Source organism: Anoplopoma fimbria, chromosome 6 (assembly GCF_027596085.1).
Source record: "Anoplopoma fimbria isolate UVic2021 breed Golden Eagle Sablefish chromosome 6, Afim_UVic_2022, whole genome shotgun sequence".
Lineage (NCBI taxonomy): Eukaryota > Metazoa > Chordata > Actinopteri > Perciformes > Anoplopomatidae > Anoplopoma > Anoplopoma fimbria.
In genome coordinates this window covers 9102663-9121411 of record NC_072454.1, presented here as the reverse complement: position 1 = coordinate 9121411, position 18749 = coordinate 9102663, and the positions used below count along the sequence as shown (strand labels likewise).

At 39.3% G+C, this 18749-nt stretch overlaps 1 protein-coding gene across 3 annotated transcripts in view; it reads right to left on the bottom strand.

Annotated features, from left to right (window-relative positions):
* The window catches only part of grid1a (glutamate receptor, ionotropic, delta 1a), a 241906-nt gene that overhangs the window by 9690 nt on the left and 213467 nt on the right, over positions 1-18749 (bottom strand). For all 3 annotated transcript variants that reach the window (XM_054599769.1, XM_054599768.1, XM_054599770.1), the window contains 4 exons: positions 10188-10289; positions 8647-8844; positions 7455-7785; positions 4868-5006 (listed from right to left, as the gene is read on the bottom strand). In XM_054599769.1, coding sequence (XP_054455744.1) covers positions 4868-5006; positions 7455-7785; positions 8647-8844; positions 10188-10289 — 770 coding nt within the window. The remainder of the gene's footprint in view (positions 1-4867; positions 5007-7454; positions 7786-8646; positions 8845-10187; positions 10290-18749) is intronic.

Here is an 18749-nt window from a genome sequence, read left to right as displayed (position 1 = left end):
GTGTGTAATGAAATTGTCATAAAAAAATCTAAGTATTGTACGTCACAAAATGTCATAGTAGAGTGTGTAATGGGGACATGGTAAAGTATGTCATACATTTGTCATAAAAACCATAGTAAAGTATGCCGTAAAAAATTAATAGTATAGTGTGTCATAAAAATCGCATAAAAAAATTATAGTTACGTACGTTATAAAATGTGAATAACAACAATCCTCCTACATTCAATACTCCTCCTAAGCCTTGTTGCTTGTATCCTCTCAAATAACGAATTACTCCTTTATCTAAAATTCCCCTCCTGGTTCACTTCATCCAATCAGTAAGCCTAAACTACCCTTTCTTAAGCACATTAGATTAGTCTATGAATTAGATTAGATTAGTCTACATCTACTAAATTAGCTGCACCTGTAGCGTGCTGCTTGCAATTCTGATGCCAGTGCTTTCCCCAGCAATACAGGCACCACGACTCCAACCCAATTCAGACTAATGATGACCAGGTTGGGATTTTCAGTTGCTGGCTTATTATGGGGTTCATCCTAATGTTTGGGCATCATCATCAAATAAAGTGAACATCTCTGATATCTGAAAACTAGTCTCCTTCTTAGTTGAAATGCCTATAATGCAAATGCTTTATGGGAAATAAGAAATTAGGCTCCTTGCAGCAGCTGTAGTTTAGTGGAGATTATTGGCAATTTTGTACAGCATCATATTTGCTAAATGCCAATGTTGTTGTAATTAGAGTTAGCTTTCACTGCAACATGAACGGCAATCTGCCCATAAGATTACTTACTTCCTTGACTGGTATTCGGTTGATATGTTTGACATGCTGCTATGTGCGTTGGCTACATGTCCGTTGAAAAACAACCCATTAGAGTAGTACCAGAATGTTTCTATAACTTAGACTGTAATAATATCAGGCAATGGCTATTTGAAGTAGATACTGTATAGACACTGAGGATATCTGTCATCCCTTTTCCAATACAGAGAGGTCCAACGCAGTTCATTAGCTATATTGGCTGAACAAAGACCAATGAAATAAGCCCAATACCAACCACATTATTCCTCCCTTTCTGCCATGCACAGCTACAGAGACAAAAGCTTGTAAAGAATGGTCTTTTCTCCTTATGTATGGACGTCACCATTTTCCTTTTAAGGTGTTCTTGTTGGAATCAAAGGCTCTCAAATTGTCCGTACAGTTGGCCATGGTTATATTTAGCTTTATAAATGCAAAATTGGCAATAGCAGTAACAATTAAAGCAACATTAAAAAATAACATGAAACTAATCTGACTCATTTGCTCCCTCTTACGCATATAATAGTTTTATATCGTACTGAGCAAGGAAAGAAACACACTGTTTCCCCTCTGTGTCCCAAGGCATAGGTGTTTTGTCAAAGCTTATGCACGCACAGAAAGAAGAAACAAAAGAGGAAAAAAGCCATGCAGAGTCTAAAGAAAAAATCTTAGATGCAAATTATTCTAGTAATCATACTATTATCAGACCAAGTTTTCAATTGTTCCCCAGTACACCAACTTAATGTTGAATGCACACGCACACTTTGAAACAGGCAAGGACAAGAAATTTCCACTATTGCCAATTTGGAGGTATCCGCCCTCATCTGTGATACAATTCATAGTAGATCTTTGGCCACCGGGGACAATTAAAACCTAGGTTATCATCTTTATCAAAAGAAACATTTAATTTATAGATGATCTTGTCAAGTTAGAGCAAAGAGTGATAAAATGACGGAGCCTAAAAACAGTGACAGCACAGCTTTTCCATCTAAACCACATTACTCCAAGGCAGTAAGGACCTGGTTTTGTGGGCATTGTCTAGACATTTCGGCAAGTACCTTTCCTTTTGGAAGCCTACCTACACTTTGCTCATTTACATGCAATTAAGTCACCAGTTTAGTCTACATTCACAAGTAAACAGAAATAGGGGATTAGGGAAACCTGATTTCCCCAGGTAGATTTCCCTCGAGAACGCTGATTTCCCTGCCATGTATATGAGAAACCGTTTTCTAATCTGTTTTTTAAAACTACGCATGTGCATGACAGACGACTACAGCGAGGGAAAGTAACAGCTGAGCAGCTGGATGAAAGGAGAGCTAATTACAGAGTGATGTGTCTTTGTATTTAATCTGATTCGTCCTATTGTCTAACAAAAACTGAAACGATCAGAAAGTTGGCAAATTTACACACGCACAGCTTCTTTTAGTACTACAGTTAAAATGAGTAAGCAATGCTTTCAAATATAGTGAGGCATAAGGGAAACTCATACTGACTTGCTTCATGTATACATAGATTTACTGGATCTAGTTATTACTACAGTGCATGTAAACACGTTCTCCAAATACCTGCATAACCTGGTTACTTCAGGATGATGGGAAAAGGAGCAAAGTGTCCTGCTCTATCTGTCCTCCAGTGCCACCTTCAGAGGAAGTGAATTCCAGTTCTGATTGGAAATAAAGCAAAATTCCACCCTTTTCTTTGTGGTAAATTGCAACTGTGTTTTGTTGTTTGATGATAGGAAGTCAATCATTGGTGTACCAGACATAACTACTTTGATTGTGAGTGGTATGGTATGGTAAGACCTACTGACTGTGTCAGGATCTTGTAACAAAATCAAGTCCCCACCATCTTAATTTACCACTTTTGAAATTGCAATGATTTGTTCTTATGGAGTGACTGTGGGACAGAAGGTAGAGCGTGTTGTCCCTAAATCGGAAGATAGGGGGTTCAATCCTCGGCTCCTCTAGTCCATGTCGATTGCTCCTGAAGGCAATACTATTGGTGTGTGAATGTTAGTTAGTCTTGATGGGCAGGTGGCACATTGCATGGTAGCCCCTGCCATCAGTGTATGAATGGTTGTAAATGGTAAATGACATGTTGCTTAAGTGCTTTGAATTAAATACTTTCTTATTTTTCAGTGTATGCAAATGACTATACCTCTCAGGATTTATTGCCTTAAATCTGTGCAGATTTTCTGAACAACAAATTTAGATTAGCTAAGAGCTGAATCCCACACAGGCTACGAGTTCTCTCTTCACAGGCGAGCTGTGAGCTGTTTAGCATTCGCTCCCCCCCTTACATGTCCACATGTGGCTATTTGTTCAACAGAAGACGGACCCAATGCAATCAAATGCCTCTCTGCCCATTCTTCAGGGAGAGATCGCACACCAAATTGGATTCACTGACAAATCGCATTTAGACTGAAGACAGGCTAGTTGTTAGGCAGCGGGTCAAAAATTACAGAAAAGCGTATTGAAATATATATTCTCTATGAAACCTGAAGAACACCACACACTCTGTACAGCTTAATTAAACCCTCTTCTTTGTGTATCCACTAAACATAGACCTCACTATAAAATAAATATGTCAAGAGACATATACATTCCACATATCACAAATCACACATTTGCCTCAGAGGGCTTTACAATCATTACAGCATATAAGACATCCTCTTTCCTTGGACCATTGCAAATTTCCCTCTTATCTTACCACAAAAGGAAAAACTCCCTCTTTCAAAATAACCTTTAACAGTGGAAAACAAATGTAGATACCTTAATGATAACATGAAAGGATGTGGAACCTTTTTCAAAGTCGTGAGTGAAATCTGATTGAATCACTCAAGATCTGCAACTTAACTGTCGGCTGTGAGGGTGCATTGAGGGGAAATGTAGGCACCAGGTTTTAACAAAAAAGAAAAATAAACAATATCTCAAGTTCTGCTGTAGTGATTTTTTTTCTCTCTTTAAAAACAGTCCATTGGACAATGTTATTGGAGTGCGATGCAAAATCCTTTTCAAATTTGAGAAAATACACAAATATTTTTAAAGACAATCCTTGTCCCACAAAGTAAATGTCAGTGGATAGCTTACTTCAGTTATTGAGATCATACAGCTCATGTATTCATACTGCACATAATACTTGATACAGGGCTGATCCAGGCATATTTTAGCGTATTGATTTCAGATGAAATAAAGGCGATCAAAACATTATCCTTTTTTTTTTTAAATAGTTTTTTGTCCACCTCAGCCTGCTTTTGTTGCAGCACTCTCCTTAGACAGCTGGGCTCTACATTACTCTGGCTATTGACATTTTTTTGGCACCTGCGCTGGCAAAATTTGCTGAGCTCGTATGATAACAAAGCTGCAGGTCATATCAGCTGTCTCTAATTAACATTAATTCTGTGAGTGACTTTTGACAGACCAAAATAAAACTGCCTCGCTATTGTTTATTTATGTGCATCTGCAGCAGGTGTTTGTACTCAGCCAAAGATTGTTTATGAGGTAAAAAAAAAAAAAAAACATGACTCCGTAATTCTGTTGTTCAAACAATTTAGACAGAGTAAGAAGTCTTCAATCTAGTGGTTCACTTTATATACATTTCAAGAGTCGCACTCTTCCACTTGTAAAAATATGGTGTGTCAAATTTAAAGGCTACATTTGTTATTTCAATGTGTCAGACACACATTCATTCAAGATTAAGGTTAATATGAATATTATGATATCAAAGGACTTGGAACGGGATTTGGGCCCTAAAACAATGTTTAAAGCATGTACTATTCCCACTGTGAGAATAATTACAAAGAAATAAATTACAAACTGCAAGTGTTATTTCTGTGCATTTGACCTTCAAGGTAAAGTACCACAGAACAACAGCACATTGGTTATTCCTCTATTATCCGTTACTGTAGGTGTATACAGTACATGTGAACTTTTAAACCCATGCAGAACAGATTAATCAGTTCCTTTTTGCAATTTAAATCACCTATGGTGTTGAGATTCCACAATAAGAGAAAAGAAAAACTGCAACTTGACTAGGTTAAAATAATGTAAACATGAAGGTACAGTGTTGTGTCTTACCGTACAGCATTGTCCATGCGTGACACTGTGAGGTAGGCAGCCAGGTTTGCTGTGTAGGACGAACAGACAATGAGAGTGAAGAGCCACCAGCTGCCCATGACGATACGCAGAGCCACGGATCCCAGGATGGAGTCAGTGCCTGTGGAAGGGCAGTTATTAACACGTGGGTATAAAAACATCATCTCTTATACCTGATCTAGTTTAAAAACAAAAAGCATAATATGCACTGCAGTCCCATTTAAGAAACACATTTGTTTATGTCATATATCTCACGTGGAAGTTACAATACTGCTAAAATGTGTAGGCATGCTTTATTATTATCTGGGTCTTGTTGTTTCGTTAAATTTTTATTCTGAGAGGGCCAAGAAAAGAAAGGCTTTTTAGATCCTAATACCTTGTGTTTTGAGTCACTAGGATTATTTTGTGCATTTCGAAAAAGCTTTTAAGAGATTAGTCAACTCGGTGAATAAACAGACATTACCATTTTCTGTGCGTGTCTGGTAAGTAATATGATTGTTCCGGTAAAATGTAGTCATACTTTATCATCAAAAAGGGATTAAGTAGTATTTTTCAGTGTCTTTATGCATGTCTATAACAATGATAAAACCTTGTGAGTGACATGTTTCCGCATAAAAAGCCTGATCCTTTTTCTACTTTTGAAAATATGTCTATATCAAAAATCTCAAATAAAGTTATTGGCAGTCCTCTACTGAAATGCACATTTTACATTCCTTTTAAATTACCTACCATTGTTTGTTAAATCTGCTGTATATTGTAATTTTTCTTACTTTTGTGATAAAAGTCATATTAGAATGAGCTTGTGACCTGAAGTATGTTGATTGAAGTAAATGTTGATTAGGGAGCATTGCTCTCAGTGAGACTCCCTCCTGCATAAATAATGGTGAAACACTGGAGTAGTTAACTGTTTTACGCATTATGATTTTGTTTTTCCATCACTTATTTTCCCAAGAAAGTGTATTCAAAACCATCTAGACTGCACTGTTACTTGCACAGTTTTATATTCTATTACACATCAAATCCAGTTTTATTAAAAAATGCTTCTATATATTTATTTTCTTCCTGTCCTTAATATTCTTTCCTTTGTGTCTTTAATCCTTTGTCCTTCCTTGTTTTCTTTGAGGAGAAAAGACTGGTTCGTCACATTAGCTTTTCAATCTTCACTTTTTCTCTGTCATACTGACTCTTTCTCTCCAAATATCCAACAGCATTTGAGGTGCATGAGAAAAATGTCAGCACACATTCTAATTTTGAAGAGTAAAGCCATAGAAATGTCATCCGAGAGATGAAAAGTGTGAAATGTAATGAAAACATATTTGCCTGAAAGTGTCACAATCAACACAGCTGCGCCCCTAAGGACAGTTTGGGCAAAAAACTGAAGGCCTTGTCAGATGCATAGCACTCCGGCATCAGTCATTTTTATTACATATGGCTTTGACAGATTTCGTAAGATCATCGAGTGTGAAATGTGCATCTTGAAACTTTACTGGATCTTACCCTACTGCAACCGTCTCTTTCATATTTGAAACAAATCGTTCTAACTCTCTAATCATAATGAAAAAGTGTTATTTTCATCCGTTCTCCTATACAAATTCAGATTATTTCCTACCTCTAACCGACCTCCTTGTGGAAGGAGAGAAGGGCAGTGAGGAAAGTCAGTGTGTCTGTGGGTGGATAGTTTAATCTGCATGAACATAGAACAAAACCCAGCCAAGCACTGGCATATCATTATGAAATCATCGGAGGGTTACGGTAGTCAAGTTTATGCTCTCTGACAATGGCACACAATGCATCGGAAGTCAGATCCATATCAAAGCGACCTACGTCATCCAAAGGAAAAATGCAATCCACTTGACTGAAACAGAAAAGTGGTGACGTTGGAATGCGAGCCAGAAACGAGGAGGAAAAAAAAGAGAGGCAGAGAGAAGAGATGGAATTTAGCTTCTCTTGAAATATAGTGGGTGCTGGTTTAAAAAAGGCTCATAGGCAGTGAGCCAGACTTTGATCGATGCTGTTCAGGCTACAACATCAGTTGCTGAAGAAGTCATTTATCCAAACCGGACATACCTGGATCACCACCAGACCTAAAGATGGGATGTTCTCCTTGACAAGGGCACCTTTAGAAAATGCTATGGTGGGCGTTGTGCCTCAAACTGACTACTGAATCAGCATCTATTGTTTACTGATATCCATATGTGCATTTTCATTGATTGAAACCCTTTTATTTTAATCTTCTGTCCTTAATCCCTTGAAGTACTTTTATTTTATTTTTTTCTCTTTTATACTGCTTATATTCTGGGTTGGATATTTTGGACTGCTTGGTTGGTGCTTAGTGTACAAAGATGAATTACTGAAGGTCAAGGGCAGGCAGGTTTTTATTTATTTTACAATGCCATTGACTTTATCAGTTAACACATTTTCAAACAGAGAAGTGCTAACTACTAAGAGGTTGGTGTGTGATTTAGTAGAAGGAAAACCAGCCTAGTCTTGGCCCTCCTATATATAACAAAGACATATATTTGTAGCTGCTGTCCTTGCATGTTGTGTAGACTTAAATTATATTACTCACCTTGTTGAACAAAAGCACCGTAGACAATCCAGATGGCGCTCTGAAGTGAAGTGGAGACAGAAGGCGGCGGGTGTCCTCCTGCATTGTTCTGGCAGCGCACTGCCTGGATGCGCCTGAGCAGGAAGATCATAATGCCCACCACAGGGATAGCTGCGGCAATGCACGCCCACACTGCCAAGTCAAATGGTGCCAGCAAAGAGAAAATGTTGATCTTTTCCTCTGACTTGCGCATCAGGATTCCCACTGAATAGTCCAGGTAGCGTTTGCTGAAATCCACAACACTCTCACGCTCCGGCGTGATGGTGATGGCTGATATTGCCAAGTCAGCTCGCTGTGGAGGGACAGTCATATGTTTTAGTAACTTTATAACATTTCTTTTAAAAACAACAGTATAATTCTAGAACAATCTAGCTCCCTGTTTTGTCACCATTGAGGAGGATTGTTTTGTCACCACACTTTAAAACCTTGTGGAGGACTTCAAATACTCTCTTAGAGAAAGAAGGGTTTCTGACCCTGTGACCTTCGCTCTTGTGTCTCTGTCATTTTAGTGATCAAATGAGCTTCCTTCATCATTCCCTAACAAAAGGAACCTTCACAAGTTCACATTTCCAAATGTTAAATGCATGTATCAGACAAACATTGTACACCTTTATGCTATCACCAGGACTTTTTGATTTTCTGACAAAATTACCTTTCATCAGCATAATTTATTTACCCAGTAAAATGTTGACTTTTAAGCTTATAACCAGGGAGATCATTAGTCCTTGTGAAAGTTTTAATTCCAGAGTTTGTTTTGCAAAATAATTAAGTCCACAGTATGTCCACTCTGCATTCTCTAGCCAAAATGTGATGAAAAACAAGTAAACTTTTTTATCTATCAAAGGGAGTTAAATCCCATTATCATTATGACCAACAACAACATTTGTCGCGGTCTCAAACTTTATCAGTCGTTCCAAAATGCAGCAATCAGACCCAGATCAATCAATCTCTGAATTCAACTGGAGAAAACTGATAGAGCAGATAGAGGCTGTTAGCCCGTGCAAATGTTTCTCCTAATCTTTTCTACTTTACTGAGCCTTACAATTGGGATCCCATTTCAAACAAGACCATGTGGCCTGAGTCCCAGAAAAGAAAATGATTTGGACTGAAATCTGGACATTGATTGATAGAGATGAAAAGAAAACACACCAACCTTGCCAATGAGCTCTCCTATCATGCCATTCCAGGATCCATTGGGAAGTGCTGAGCCGTATTTCCCATCGCCGACTTGGTAGATGTCATACTTGAAGCCAAGGATCTTGGCCAGGGCGTCCAGGACATCAATGGAGAAACCCTTGTATCTCTTGGGTTGGCCAAGAATATTCTCTGCCACCATCACAAACGGCTCTTCCTGTTTGAATGAATATTATACTTTTAGGTTAGTACATTACTGACAACGGTAATGCAGAGGAATGGGAATGTGTCAGGATTTTGTCTCTAAGCCCTCATTTTATCCTCGAAGTTTGGGAAAGAGCAGAGTATGTGCACTTAATCACAGGCACGTCATTTATCAAGATGCACCATAATCTCCTCGGGGCCAGATTGGCGAGCAAATCGAGGACACATTCATTCATCTAGAGAACTTTGGGGTGACACCTTTATGAAGAGCTTCTAAGGTGATCTAAGTTCAACTTCATCATAATAAAATCGTTTCCTGGGCAACTGTTGACCTGTAACACATGGCGCCATGGCATCTGCTATGGTTAATCAACGTGGAAATTGCCATTTTGAATTTAGTGCACCCAACCATGGTTCTTCTTTATGGGTTGAAAGTGTCAGGGCAGAATTAAATAGGTAAAGAAGACAGGAGGAAAGGGACAGAGAAGAGAGGAGGTGTTAAAGTGGGCAGGGGCAAATGGCTTGATTAAGTGACACTGCCAGTGGAGAGCTGAGCAGAACTTATGTGAATAAATATGGTGCAGGTAAATCATGTGTGAAGAAGAGGTAGAGTGAAGAGATGGGGAGGGGAGCGACTTAAGCTGCAAGAATTCCTGAAGTTGGTTAAAGAATAAACTGCTGTCATGTTGGATTGATTTAACCGGCCTTCTGTTGCTCTAGATTCACAGGATGTGAAGATGGAGGAGGTAAACCTAAAATTCCCTCTTCTAAGTGAACAGGACCAAACAGTGTAAAGTAGATTGATAGAGGTCTAGTTCTTCAAGATCCTGTGCTGTTCTTTTTGGTTCTCCATCCTCACTGAACCCAGTAGAACCTAAAGACTTGTATTTATTGCAGTATATTCTGCAAACAGAGCCTGCATTTCATTCAACTAAGGTAACAAATTGGCTTTTATTTAAGGCAGCCTAATAATAAATACAGAAATTAATTTATTAAGCCCTCTTGTTTTCTTCTCTCTCCGTCTCGCTTTTAATGGTAGTTCATGGTTTTATTTGAAAAATCTAAATGGAATGTTTTTCCATTTGTCTTTTACTGCAGCTGAACATTGAAAAAGCCAGACAAAGTAGCAGTAATCTAAATAAATTTTCAGGGGGTAAAAAACATTTTTCTGTTAAAAAGATCATTCACAGTATTATGTTAAAGTGTGTTTAACAGAGAAACTATTGCTTTATCTGTGGGTGAAAAGAACAACCTATTGAATTAGTTTGCCTCTATACTGTGGTGTTTGTTTTCCTACTCACATATTTGCCTACTCAGGTCAGGCGTTAATAGATTCATTGTACTCCCACAACTTACCAGTAATGTTACAATCTTCAGCGTCACTCCCTGCATACCACTCTCTATCCGATTTTCCTTCAGGCTACCATTCAAACCACGGGTGGAGTCCCAAGAGGCCAGCTAATGGGGAGAGAGAAAAATCAGATGGATGGGGAAAATAGATCAAAATGGAGCAGGTCTCTGAGAGACAAAGATTACAAACATCTTATTCATTAATAATGAGTAACAGGATCACAAAGTGACAGAGCGGTTAGTAAAGTAATCATCCTATATGCCATTTCCTGACTGTGTGTAGTGACATTCAACACTGAGTGGCCAATGTCTATGTTAAAATCTGAGCTGGTTACCAAGACAACAAGCGCCAGCCATTAGTATGCTATTAGGACCCTCTATTCAAGCTCCACTGCTGAATGCTGCAATGTATTGTCACACTTTGTAAGCAATACAGAATACTTTTCTAGTAATCATAGAAATGGAGGTGGTGATGATGATGATGATGATGATTATGATAATGATGATGATGATGCGAGGAAGGAGGTAGGCGCAGAAGTACAATGTTAAATAATGAGGACTTTAAAGTAGACGTCATGATCACTATGCAAAAAATGCAGAATAAAAGCCAAACAGAAACAAATTTCTCATCAGTTACAGTTTCTTTCTTGAATCTAAACTACCCCTCGCTTTTAAATCTCTCATTCCACGCTGTCAACGTTTTGAGCTATGTCTCAAGTTGTGAAGCTGATGTTTGCTAAATTCTTAATCAGTGCTGCAAGCTGGACAAGGATTCTCAAGGATCTGACAAATCATTCGGAGTGGTCAATGAGATTTGAGCTGACAGGACAAGAATGGTGGCTCCGGGCCAAAGCACATCTCAGTGTGCAGCACATGAGCCCCATCGCCCGATACCTTTCACACAGAAACACACTGTACTCCACAACAATGAGAGAGACTTAATTAAAAAGCAAATAGGTTTTTTTGTTTCTTCCTAAATTTCTCAATTCAATTTGTCCATGCAAATTTATCTTTTGTTTCTGTTCTAGCTTTTCATTTCTTGTCTTCCGACCACTCAGAGCGGTTTAACACTACATATCATTCATCCTTTCACGACCCATTCATACACCATGCAAAGTGCCACCTGCCCATCAGAATGATCTAACATTCATACCCTTTCATGCATCGTAGGCACAGCCTTTTTATGGGTTAAGCGGTTTGCCACATGTACTAGTGGAGCCGGGGATCGAACTACCGATCCTCTGATTGAGGGACGACCCGCTCCATCACTGACGCACAGTCGCCATCACTGTGTCCTTCATAGCTTGTCTTCTTCTGCTATGTCTCTTGTGTGCATTTAAAGTCTGCAAATTTCCCCGCTGCGGGACTAATAAAGGATTATCTTATCTTATCTTATCTTATTAACAGGATGTATCACAATTACATTATATATAAATATAAGAGCACATATTTATATATAAACATTTACTGAAATATACATTATTGTACACATCCTAATCCCTGACTATACGTTACTGCTGCCACACTATCACAGCTTGAGTTCAAAGGAGATCATTTCTGGCTAGGAGAACCTGCGTACGTGTCTCATTTGGCACAATTACATCCAGCTGAATTCTAATGGTCAGTGTGTATGACTCCCTTTCATCAGTGAGGGAAGGTTTATACAAAATGCTGAAAGACTGTTGGCCCCCTTGAGAAGATGGATCTGGACATTTCATTCAATATTAAGTAGAGAAAGGTACCAGAGATCAAAACAGTGAACGGGAGTAGAGATATTTTTAAGCTTCAAGATTTCATCACACGTCCTGCACTTAACTTTGAACTCTTGCTTCATGAAACGGTGAGGCTGCTTTTCTCTTTTACTTGATGGACATAGGCATGAGCCTAAAAATAACAGTAAAAAAACTGAGCATATTGTCTCTATGTTTAAAAAAACACAACACACACACACACACTTGTATTCTTGGGATGTTCTATTTGGTTACCAGTGGAGATTGATGAGAAAAAACCCCCAAACATAAATCTTTGTCACCATTTGCAAAAGGCAAATGATTATACAATCAAGACGAAATAACAATTACTACAGTTACACATGCAGCAGCAAAAGCTCAACTGCGAAAGGAAATAAAAGCATGTGAGGCAATTAAAGAGGCTTGCAAAAAACTTCACTTATAGCTTAATCTCTTGTTTCTTCACAAATTTCACAAATGTGCAGAGCATGAGATCCTTAAAATACTCTCAGTCTTAAAAGTTACACTGCTATGTATAGCCTCACTGCAAACTGCTGATGAATCATGTTTATAACCTCCCAGCTTGTGTGGGTGTACATAAGCTGTTTTTTCCTCATTCAGGGTGTCACTCATGAAATGTGCCTTCCTCCGGCTTTATCTAAGTATTGTGTGTATGTCAACAACATGGGAATTAGTTAGTCATCGAGGCGTTCATTGTAAATAAGGTTATGCAGTATGTATTAATAAAGGTGCCCTGTACTTTGCTCAGAAAACTGTCTTGATTTGATAATGAATGCAGTATTGTACACACTGCACTATTTAATTGTAATAACTTGTCAATTTGTTCATCTGTGTATGCAGATTTATCCGATTGTGTCCAGCCATGTTCTGTGTGTGTGTGTGTGTAGGGGCAAAATGTCATTCTGCGTTGCCTGCTTCACAGGGGACTATTTTCTCCTTGAGCAGCTTCGTCCTCGGTGAAAAACACGGAGCAATCTCTGCTCTGTAAACTGAAGAACACTAAAGAGGAACACTTCTTCTTCACAGAGCTTTGCACATCAGCACGCCACTGGGAAGGTCACAAACAATGCATACGGCAAAGCCAAACCACCTCCATATGAACGAGGTACACTTCACTACACACATCGTGATCTTTGATTACCACATTTTCAAGGACATGCCTCGGAAACAGGATGGATATTTCTACTGTGGATGGAAGTAGTATGTAAAACATTTTCTAGCTTTTTCTCTGCTTCTTTCATTGAAGTGTCAGATCATTGAGGATTTAAGTTTAAGATAGTCTTCCTTTAAATATGCAAAACAATCAGTCACTAATAATGTACTGTACCTCCTGTAAGTGAGATTAAAACATTAAGTTGCCCCCTCATATAACTACATACTTTGTTTTTATTCTACAGCGCAATGGAGAATATTGAGCAAATGACATTTCTCGAAAATCCGCGTTTGAAAAGTCACAAAAATAACAGGACTGCTATTTAGGTAATGGCTACAATGCTCAATACCATAAAATAATGATCTGTAATGGGCATGAGCAAATGTCAATGACCATTTGAAACGACAAAGGGATGGAAGTCAAATACCCCTGGATTCATAGCGCTACAACTGTCTCAATTACACACCTATCCTAAAATTGTATAGAAAGCACTCTTTCAAGGAACCATTTAAACTGGATCATTATGAACACAGGACCACAGTTTGAGCAATTTGCTGCTATTCTGCATCTTTTTTTCCCTACTTCTAGTTTAGTTTGTCATGCTACCGATTTTCTTATTGACCCACAATACTTTGTCCGAAACACCAACGGGATTGACAAGACTGTGTGTGATTGTGCCTGTAAGTGTACATTGAACATGTATAGTAATAGTGATAATAATAGTAATTCCCTGCCTTATTTACCACCTAAACTTGTCAAGACAAGAGATGTGGAGCTGGCCTGACATGGCGCCACATGAGGCAGGATTTACTTTATACTACTAAGTCAGATAGAGTAAAAGAATAAAATAAAAAAAATGAACATTTTGAAGAGAAGAGACAAGAAGGAATAGAAACCTCTATGTCTAGATGGTGCCCCACAATTGCTGATGGTTAAGGTCAGGCATTGACCTTGAATGGTCTAGGTTAGGATAAGTTGTTGGGCAGTGAGTCTCCCAAGAGTTTTTGCATATTTGGGTGTTACTATCTAGCCATGACCAAAAGAAACAGAGACAGATGAAATTAGATCAAATGAGGTCATTTCTCTTTTTAAAAGAAATCACAATAAGAAAACTGTACCATGACATTAAAAGCTCTCCATGATCACAATTTTTCTGTTTTCCTTCATTCCCGCATGTATTTACTGAAGCAGTTCCCCATACATAGCTTTTAAATAGAATGTGTTATCTTTGAGAAAAGACAGTATCTGTATCATTAGTTAGATCAGTGCAGTACACAGCAGGCAGAGTTATCCTCCACCATCTCAGCATTACCATGTTGCTTAAAAAAGACTGCAAGCAAGACAGAAGAAAGACAGAAAGAGAGCCGTGCCATGTCGCATGTGTCCTTTTAGACTTTTAGACTTTTTTTTGAAGCTGTAGGCTTCAAAAAAAAAAGTCTAAAAGGACACATGCGACATGGAGAAGGAGGCTAACTTGTCATAATGAAACGGTGGATTACTGATTCTGGTGACTAGGTGATGCTGTGCATTTCAAGTAACCTGGATGATGATATGGCTGGTAACATTTATTCCATGATGGATTGGAGCACATGAGAGACAATAAATTAAGACATGTGGAGAAATACCATCCACTTTTCATCCGATTTCTTAGCCTCTCAAGAGGTTTTACTTTTGCTAGCGTGTAAGTAGGAACAACCTACAACCAGTGGGTGCTGCCACTTATAGTATAACCATTTGCAAAATGTTGCTTTCATGTAATTATCCTTGGCAAAATGACTTGGCCAGTCTAATACTGTTTTTTCCACACTGCCATTACTATTTGAGGATGCAAATTTGTAAAATAGAGCTATGGAAATATTTGGCTCATGAAAAACAAGCTGCTGCCTCTATGCTGTTCTCTATCTTCCTGCAGGTGAAAATCCCAGCAGCCAGGGGGAGGTTTCAAAAACTGTAGGAGCCAGAGAGTAAGTTCCTGAAAGCTAGAAATCTCTGTGCCTGATAAATTAATCATTGGATCAACAGCCCTATCAACCTCCCGCAGATCTATTGTTGGCAAGAGAGGAACCCCCTTTAGAGAGACGATTTAATGCCATTTTAGCTTCATGAGCCAGTGAGAAAGAGGGTTGAGCAATAGCACGAACAAATCAGCTTTGAACAACTGCGGTTGTTAGACGCTGGTAGACGCAACAAGCAAGGGGGCACATGGAGCCAATATGACCTCCACCCCCACATACAAATACATCAACGATCACTGGTTAAAGGGTTTATGGTGGCCATTAAGAAAAAAAATGTCTATCATCCAACACGCATTGCACATTGCAATCAAGAGTCAGCCCACTTGGCTCGATGGGCTCTATAAAGGCCGATCTGAAGAGCCGATCAGATGTTGCATGCTATTTCTCTATGTGCTGCTTAAATGGCGTCACTGGTGTTGTGACTTGTGTCGACTAAAGCCCCTTTTACACAGCCTGTTCAAGACGAGACTGCTGTGCCATTATTCTGCCTCTCTGTTCTGTTTAAAACTGTTGCTCTGCTGCTAAGCAGGCAGTAGAGGTTGTCTAATAAACGTCACTGCAAACAAGACAGCCAGCATGTCGGGACCACAAGCATTAGAAACGGTTGTATTACACGTTTTGTTTGGTTCGGTGTAAAAAAGCAAAGTGTAATGAGGGGTCTTCTTAGCAGTAATGTATGATCTCTGTACAAAAAAGGGATTATGAGAGAAAGTGTATTTAAGAGCGATAGTACAATATGTTGCACATGTTGCCTATCTATAAATAATTAGTTGTCAATTCATGATACTTTCTTAACTTTTAATAAACAATGTTGTAAAGAAAAGCTGAATGAATAAATAATGCTCCACCATCAAGTAGACCCTGTGATCCGTATCAGCCGATACTGCTTCCAGCAATCAGTGATGGGCCCCAAAAGTTCCTGATTGGAGCACCATTACACTCGGCTCTGTTCTGGCACTAGAGGATGAAATGTGAGCCGGCTCGCGTCAAAACATAGTTGCCGGATTTGGCTAAGTTTATGGGGCTAATGGACTTATTTAGGGTGAGAATTATCTCCAGTTAGCTGTACTTGGGCTAGCTTTGGGCCAGTGTTGGCAACCAGAATTGGATGGATACTTGCACTGATTGTGATATGTTATTCTTTAAAGGATCTAGCTTCCAGACATGCCAGATTTAGGCTGCTGATGATAAGGCCATATTTGCTACCTTGGCGAAAATGGCAATAATCATGTAATGAGGAACAAAAAATCCAGGCTCCATTCATCTAAAACATTGTACTGACAATGGTATTGTAGCTGGCTGAGCAACAGCAACAGAAATACATTCTGATAACTTAAAAACTTGAGGCTGTTTTTCATTTCCTCTATTTGTAGGGCTAATGGCCAGGCCGTATATTATTTCCAGCACAGATTAGGATATTTGGAAATGGCATCATATAGCATCTGAGAAGCACCATATACCCTATCATTTGACGCACTATGCGACTAGAAAATGTCATGAGGAAAATTTGGAGCTGGCCATTTCAGAGGTACATCAAGAAGACAAACATCATCATGATGATATTTTATTTTTTAAGAATAGCACAAATGTCACTTAAAATGGGATTTTAAATAATGCAATAATGCCAGCGCTGGAGACACATTTGAGAGATAACTACTGCATGATGCATGCAAGATGCCTGCCTAGGAGAAACAATTACATTCAACTGAATTGACTTTTCTCTATGAAGAGCTTTGTGTAAGCTGGAAGTCATTAGCAATATCTGCTTAGAGACGAGCTGACACATCAATAAGAGCAAACTGGGAAACCAAAACAACAACAACAACAGCATCGATCACTCTGCTGCAGCACTGGATGGTGGAGAAAACTCACAGTAGCCATCCAGGAAATAGTATTTCAGTCTTCATTACAGTGTCTAACCAGAAAGACGCCTCATCTAAGAGTCATCAGGCTGGGGAGAAAATGGACTGAATGCAGATAAACGATGATGGAGAGGGAGGAAACCAGGACTGAAACATGTGGAGAGAGGGTTAGGGATGAAGAGAAGAAGGGAGCAGAGAGGACAGGATGGGAGATGAGATGAGAGGAAAAGATAAAAGAGGGACGAGAGAGGGACAAAATGAGCTAGGCTCTGAGAGGTGGGGGGGCAAGACATGCAATCACTGTTACACTCCACTCGAAAAAACATATGGACCTGACAACATTATATTATAGTACGTTGCAGAGGATCCATGAAATGGCGTGGTGGCTGGTTGGTTACCCAACGCAAGGTAAAAAACATGCTGAACATATATATAAACATCCAATCACAGAGAAGCAGAGAGGAGATGTACATGTCTACATTGTGCCTGTTCTTTCACAGTACTGTAAGTGGTTCTGTCAAGAGTTAATATATATAAACACATGGCAGGTAATGAACAACTGCACTGAATGCATTTGTCATCCCATTATATGACCTTGCTGTCCCCTTCTGCCTCTAATGATTTTGAGATACAAGCGCACACATATTGTTGTGCTCCCTAGCCTCTGTTGTGTGTTTGCCTGGCTGCATGCTCTTAGTGTCTGAGGGCAAAAGCAATACATGTTAGTGTGTTAATGTGCTCTGGGGCTCCATTGTTAGTGTGTGGCTCCCTGTTTCTAAATGTGTGACTCTGCTGGTGTTCATGAAAGTGTACTTATGTTCCTTTGTGTGTGTGTGTGTGTGTGTGTGTGTGTGTGTGTGTGTGTGTGTGTGTGTGTGTGTGTGTGTGTGTGTGTGTGTGTGTGTGTGTGTGTGTGTGTGTGTGTGTGTGTGTGTGTGTGTGTGTGTATGTGACCACATGGCTCTGCATGCAGTGCTTCTCTTCCCAGCTAATGCTAATGGCCACATTATGATGAATTGGCTCCATGATTTCAGTTAGGCTGAGTGGTGATTAAATCTTCATTACCGCTTCTGGTCAGTCCTGCTCTACATAGATTGCCAAGAAACTCAATTGCTCTTCATTCTGCGAGAAGTCCCTGACTGAATCAGGACATCCACAGCCACAAACAAATTACAGCTAAGAGAAGAGTCCACAAACAATGCTTTCAATCTTTCACTGCGACACTCAAAGGGCAGAGAAGTTTCTCAGTCAAGACTTCATGATCAGCTCATACAGCCTGCTTGTTGTTTTTAAAATGTCTATGCTCGACACGCAACCACAGACGAAATATACTCTGACAAAAGTCAAAGGTGAAGTTGAAATGATATGCTTTGTTTTTGCAGAAACAGACACACTTGCTTGTGAGTTAAGTTTTTTTTCCCATTCTAAATGTCAGGTCATCCAAGCCGGTGGCGTTGGTGTGGTGAAATGGGAGATTATAGCAGACTGAGCTGTTTAATTCAGGATCTCCAGTAGAGGGCAACCTGATACCTGACACCTCTCTGCCAAATGTTAAACCCAGCTACCAAGGGTTCTCAGAAATCAGAGTAAAGCTGATTCCATTCAAGTAAATTTACTGCATTCATCTGACATCCCAGAAAGATAGAAATGCAGGATCTTGCACATTAGGATTAAGAATCAGATGTCTATGAAAAACTATTGCAAACAAAAACAATGGACGGTTGAATGCCTTTCAGTATTTTTTCAGGCACTCCAATGGACCCCCTATGATTTCTACTGGAAGAGGT